The 6132-nt window shown below is 37.6% G+C and overlaps 1 protein-coding gene across 1 annotated transcript in view; it reads left to right on the top strand.

The window, feature by feature from the left end:
* Positions 1 to 6132, top strand: part of LOC108250794 (protein mono-ADP-ribosyltransferase PARP14) — an 18478-nt gene that overhangs the window by 3624 nt on the left and 8722 nt on the right. The window contains exons 2-6 of the mRNA XM_017440838.3: positions 1268 to 1428; positions 2524 to 4629; positions 4808 to 5044; positions 5137 to 5361; positions 5821 to 5887. Coding sequence (XP_017296327.1) covers positions 1268 to 1428; positions 2524 to 4629; positions 4808 to 5044; positions 5137 to 5361; positions 5821 to 5887 — 2796 coding nt within the window. The remainder of the gene's footprint in view (positions 1 to 1267; positions 1429 to 2523; positions 4630 to 4807; positions 5045 to 5136; positions 5362 to 5820; positions 5888 to 6132) is intronic.

Raw genomic sequence — 6132 nt, 5'->3', positions numbered from 1 at the left:
CATGTATCTGGAAGAGGAGAATAATCCAGTCCAGGTTTGAAGTGTCTAGGTGCAGTAGTTTTTAAATTAGAATCAATTAAAGACGCGGATGGTAGTGAAAAATTAGGTGGAATCGCCCTTTAGCTATTCGACGCTAGAATTTAATGCCAACTTCAGCGTCGTGTTAGGCTGAGGATGTAAGCCTGCAGGATTTTATATGAGACAAAAAAGCTTCTGCACTGCTGCTTTAGTTCACTTGAATAACAAAATGTAAATAAAAACAATATATTTGTCACATGATGACATATCACTTGTAGACTGTGGAAACACACATGCAGTGTTCATGTTGGTAATCTCTTATTTTGTTGTTATTTTATTCATTTCTGGTTCAAAAACACTGATTGAAAAAAAATTATTTTCAACACAAATCCTCATGACTCATTTGTCTTGATTTTAAATCAACAGGTCTATTTGACCCCAAACAGAATAGGTATCTCAAGTTCATTTATGAACTTTTCTTCCTTATAAAGCAAAAAATTCAAAATGTAAAAAAAAAAAAAAAAAAAAAAATCTAAAAAATCAATTTTAAGTATAAATATTGTTTTTTACTGAGTAGATTTTTCCAGTGGACAAAAAAATTCAACATCCATTTTTTTGAATGAAAAACGAGTGAATTATCCTCATTGGTCTTTAATTTGTGAGAGTTAAAGAACATCATTTCACAAAATGTTGATTTAAATTGTTAGTAATGGAGTTAATAATCAGATACAGAAATGTTTCTGGGGATTTGTTTGGGTTCTGACACTACAGCATTATTAAACATTCCCCAGGTCAAATTGACCCGGGAACATCATTCCTGTTCCTCATAAACAAACATAACAGAACGGCTAATCAAGTGTATACAATAATCTTCAGTCATACTGCTCAGTACATTATTTATCACAGAGCTCAAGCTACACTGCATCTTCCCTATGAAAAAAAATACATATTTTCTAAAGTGTGTGTGAAATTAATAAAGTTGATTTATCAGTGTTCATGTGGGAAGGTACAAAAACAAAATAATGCATTAAGTTTAACTGTTCAGTGCAAATATATCAGAAAGAGTCACAAGTGTTTTAATGACAATGATGAAAAGAAGACACTATACCGTATTCATGATTTCATCTAATCACATGTTTGCATTGATAACTTACAGTGATAAAAATGAGTTACGAAAACCAACTTGGATATGGACAAAAAAGAAGAGTTCTGGCTTTATTCATCATTGTGGGCTTTTTTCCTCCCTCAGCTCAACAAAGAGTTCTACAGAAGCCGAAGCATGAGCTGGAGGTGGAGGGTGGTCCTTTGGTGCTGACTGTGCGAGACAATCCAGGACCCAACAAGTCTCATAACACTACCCCAACTTCAGAAAAGTTAACAAACCCAAAACAGGATTTAACATCATCACAGGTAAGTTTGGAAAAATCATCTGCAATTATTTGTCATTGATTTGTACAGGCGCAGCCAGTTAATAAGAGCAGGTGGGGCTTTGACCTTCTAAAAAATTATTTAGCCCCCCCCCCCAAAAAAAAAAAAAAAAATAGTTCCTCCTAATCACTTAATTTCTTAGCCTCTTGTGTGTTATGTTCTGTGCAATTTTTTTAACTAGTTTGACTCTTTCAAATGGAATTTTTTCAGTTCTTTAATCATTTGCAATTATGGGGAAGGACGAGTCAGCTCTCAGACAAAAACACACACGTGCATTTACATAATCACACACCTTTCATGAAGGCAGGCAAGCAAGCATAATGTAGCACAATTGTAAACATACCTCCGTCTCAACCTTTTTGGGTTTTGTTGCTAAAATCAAACACATTTGTTAATTTTTAAAATACTTTTAGGTTGAATCATTACATTTGTTCTTGAATTTGTTAAATAAATGTTTTAAAACATTTGTTGCATGAAAATCAAAATATGAATATGAAATACAATGCAGCATGATAACATTTTTACATATTTAAAATGGAAGTTTTCCCAACATTATTCTCATAATTTATATTCTCATGGCAAAAAATATTAAAAACAAAAACATTTGTTGTTTTGCCTTCAATAAGTGTCACTTACTTTTTGTGAATCCTTTGAAAGTCAGAAGATTATAAAATGATGTCAATTACTTACCTGTCTTAAAGTCAGAATGACAACAAAGTATTTATTTGTTTACTTTTTTATTTTTCACAAATTAATTTATTCAGTTTTTTCTTCCTTTGTTTTTTTTCTTTGTTCCGAGACCACATGTTTCTCTTGTTAATTAGACATGTTTTTACATGTAATGACATGTGATTTCTACGAGTGAAGTTAGTATTTTTTTTGCAATATTTATTTATTTTACTTTCACAAAAAAACACAAGTTCCTCAAAACAGTTAAAATGTACAAGTCTCAGTTATTTATCTTATATATTCAGCTGTATGTTTTAAAATTGCTGTAAATTTGAACATTTCTTCAAAGTGGCCACCCCGTACTGATGATCAAAACTGATATATGCTGCATTGTTTTTTTCCTCACAGCAGAACCTGGAGTCCAGTCTTTTATCAAGCCTGTCACCAAGTGGTGAAGAATATGAGCTACAGCTCGACTCGTATGTCTTTCGATACCTGAAGGAATGCCCAAAAGCTAAGACAGAGCTGGAGAAAAAACTTGCCTCTGCATCCTGCTCTGCTCAGTTTCATTCAGAGGAGGATAAATTTTTAGTCAGACTATTAGCTCAACCTGGTGCTGTAGGTGCTGGTGCTGCTGAGGTTAGTAACTGGAAATCTGAAGTGGACAAATTGTTTGATAGCTATTTGAGCCACTATGAGTTGGACCCTCACAAAATCAAAGCTTTGCTGGAGTCCTGCAGCTCTGACCAGAGCACAGGTGAGGTAAAGGTCTACAGTGAGATTGGAATGGCTGTTGTTGTTGGAGAATATTCCCAGGTTAAAGCTAGGTTAACAGAATCTCTATGTGTTAAACACAGAGGATCATCCTCAGGTGATTCAAAAACTGCTGTCCGTCGACTTGGTGAGGCTAAACTTCGCCTCCTCCGGAAAGAGATTGAGAGCAGTTTGGGGGAAAAATTTCCAAAAGTGAAGGTTACTCAGGCAGATGAAGGTAAGTTGTTGTTGGAAGGCTCTGTGGACGATATTCTAAAGGCGAGTGAATTGATCTCTGAAAAGGAGAATCTGGTATTCGAGAGAACTGTTTCTGACAAAACCCCACATTTTTTGGCCTTCCTAAAACAAGTTTATGGTGGTCCAGGCATGCTTTGTGACATTTTAGGAGCTGGTGACAAAGTGGAAGTAGAGTTGCGAGACACAGAGCTACACTTCTTCTCCCTCAATGCCAACAAACTAGACGAGTCAGAAAAAAAGATGGAAGAAAAATTCAGCGAGGTCAAATATGACATTCCTAACTGCTTTGTTGTGCCACCTGAGCTTCGGGAAAAACTGAAGTCCAAGACAAATGAGATGAACCAAAAGGAGTGCAGGGCTAAGGTTGTATTTGGTGCTGACAACACGGTGTATTTACTGGGCCACACTAAAGAGGTTGAAGAGCTCAGTGATGCCGTCATTGAATTTATTTTGGACCAGTCAAGCATAGAGGCCAGAGTTGAGCTCCCTTTCCCAGAGTTAGTTCAACTCTTACCAGAATTGTTGCAGTTACATAATTTTGACTTTTCAGGCGTTACCTTCAGCCCTCTAACAGCGTATTCTAGGCCCACTGTGGTGCTCGAAGGTTCAGCCAACAATGTGGCTGAGGTCAAGAATAGACTGGGACTATTTCTGGACTCCATTGTGCAAGACAAAGTTACTATTGAGATGGCAGGGGCAGTTCGATTTTTTGATTGTCATGCCGGAAGAGAGAGCCTCTTAAAGGTTGCTCATGCTCATAAATGTCTCATCCAACTTGAAGAACAGCCTCATATAAGCAGACATAATTTGGGATTTGCCAAATATAACCTTCAGCATGGGCTTCAGGTGCTGGTTTGTGAAGGTGACATCACAAAACAGGATGCTGATGCCCTGGTGAATGCTGCCAACGGAGATCTAAATCACATTGGTGGTGTTGCAGCTGCACTGAGTAAAGCTGGTGGCCCTCAAGTGCAGAAAGAAAGCAAAACAATTGTAAAACAGACTGGAAAGATCCCTACTGGTAAGGTGGTAGTGACTACAGGAGGTAACCTAAAATGCAAAGCACTGCTGCATGCTGTTGGACCTGTAGGTGGAAAAGAAAGTGGCAGAGAGAGGATTATGCTAGAGAAGACTGTTCACAATGTTCTTAATTTAGCTGAAATGATGGAGTTCAAGTCTATTGCCATGCCATGTATAAGCTCAGGTGTGTTTGGTGTTCCCATCCGAGTGTGCTCTGATGCTATTGTAACTGCCATCAAGACGTTTGATAGTCAGGGTGGGCGAAGTCTGAGCAAAATCGTACTGATAGATAACAGAGTAGAGGTGGTGAGAGCCATGCAGGAGGCATGTGACAGGCTTCTCCAGGAAAAAGGTACCAGAAGAAGCACACAAGGAGATGTGGGATTCCAGATAAATGAAGGAGCAGCAGGGGGAGCCACTGCTGGATCTGCTGCAGATACAGTCCTAGTTGAGATTGTTCAAGGGACCATTGAGACCCAACAGGTAAGAAACTTGGCACATATGTCAAAGTTACAAAAAGTAGCATGGATACTTCATTTAGGATGTTTTAAAAGCTAACATAGTCAGAAAACACTGGCACCAACTTTATTCATTTGCTCAATGATTAATCATTATCACTTTGTGTTAATGTGAATGACCTTAAATTGATGTGTCTGACTAGGTGGATGCCATTGTATCTCCTATGGCCAGTCTTAACCCTGTCTCTACTAACATTGGACAAGCTTTGGCCAGTGTGGTCGGACCACAGCTGACAGCAAAGTTTCATAAGGAGGCAGGGGGAGCAACACTGCCAGGTGACACCGTTGTTGTGGAAAGTTTGCCTGGTCTTAAATGCAAGACAGTCATCTTTCTCAACCTAGACCGCTGGGATAATACCCAAGATGGAGCTCCAGTCCAGGTGAAATATGTAGTTCTAAGTTTCTATGCTACTGTTCTTAACTTTAATGTCTTTTTATCAAAACTACAACAAAAAATCTTTGAACCTTTCAGGAACTGAGGCAGGGAATGAAAAAAGTACTGGCTTCCTGTGAAATCCGAGGCTTTAGTTCAGTTGCTTTTCCAGTGCTTGGGACTGGTGCTCTACTGCATTTTCCTCACAAGCTGGCTTCCAATGTTCTTCTGGAGGAAGTCCGTGCATTTGAACAGAACCGAATCAGCAAAACACCTTTTCTGGTCCGTATTGTTGTTCATCCCAAGGACAAAGAATCTAGCAAGGTAAGGAATATGCCAATGCAGTTGTTTGCTTAGAAGACATGCAGGCTTTGAATTTGTACTCTACAGAGCCCATGCGGCTTATGTTAGAGATTCGCATGTTCTGTGTTTGTCCTACATATTATATTACAGCAAGCTTCTTTATTTAGTTCATTGTGATGTGTGATTTCTGATAAAAGTTTAAAAGTTTGCTGATTTCCCCTGAAATGTGCACTGTGTCAGTGACCCACAGTTCAGATTCAAACTTTGGAATTCACTCTTTAGTATGGTGTGATAGTCTCACTCTAGCCTTTGGATAAGAATAATATATGTAGAACTAATTGTGTATATTAATGCTATCCATAAATGCACATTGTCTATCAAGGTGTTGTCACTGCATGGGCTCTATAAAGGGAATTTGACATCACTGTAGGGTTGAAAGATTTTTGAAGCGTAATGAAACATTGTACTTTTCATCTACAGGCCTTCCAGTCTACCCAAGGGGCCTTGCATCTCAGAGGATTCACAAATGATGTTAATCCAAATAAAGGTTTGTTTAAATACTCTCTCTCTCTCTCTCTCTCTCTCTATATATATATATATATATATATATATATATATATATATATACACACACACACACACACAGGTGCTGGTCATAAAATTAGAATATCATGAAAAAGTAGATTGATTTCAGTAATTCCATTTAAAAAGTGAAACTTGTATATTATATTCATACATTACATACAAACTCATATATTTCAAATGTTTATTTCGTTTAATTTTGATGATTAC

Source organism: Kryptolebias marmoratus, linkage group LG7 (assembly GCF_001649575.2).
Source record: "Kryptolebias marmoratus isolate JLee-2015 linkage group LG7, ASM164957v2, whole genome shotgun sequence".
NCBI classification, from domain to species: domain Eukaryota; kingdom Metazoa; phylum Chordata; class Actinopteri; order Cyprinodontiformes; family Rivulidae; genus Kryptolebias; species Kryptolebias marmoratus.
Note: the sequence above shows the minus strand (reverse complement) of the source record. Positions and strands in the feature narration are given on the sequence as shown.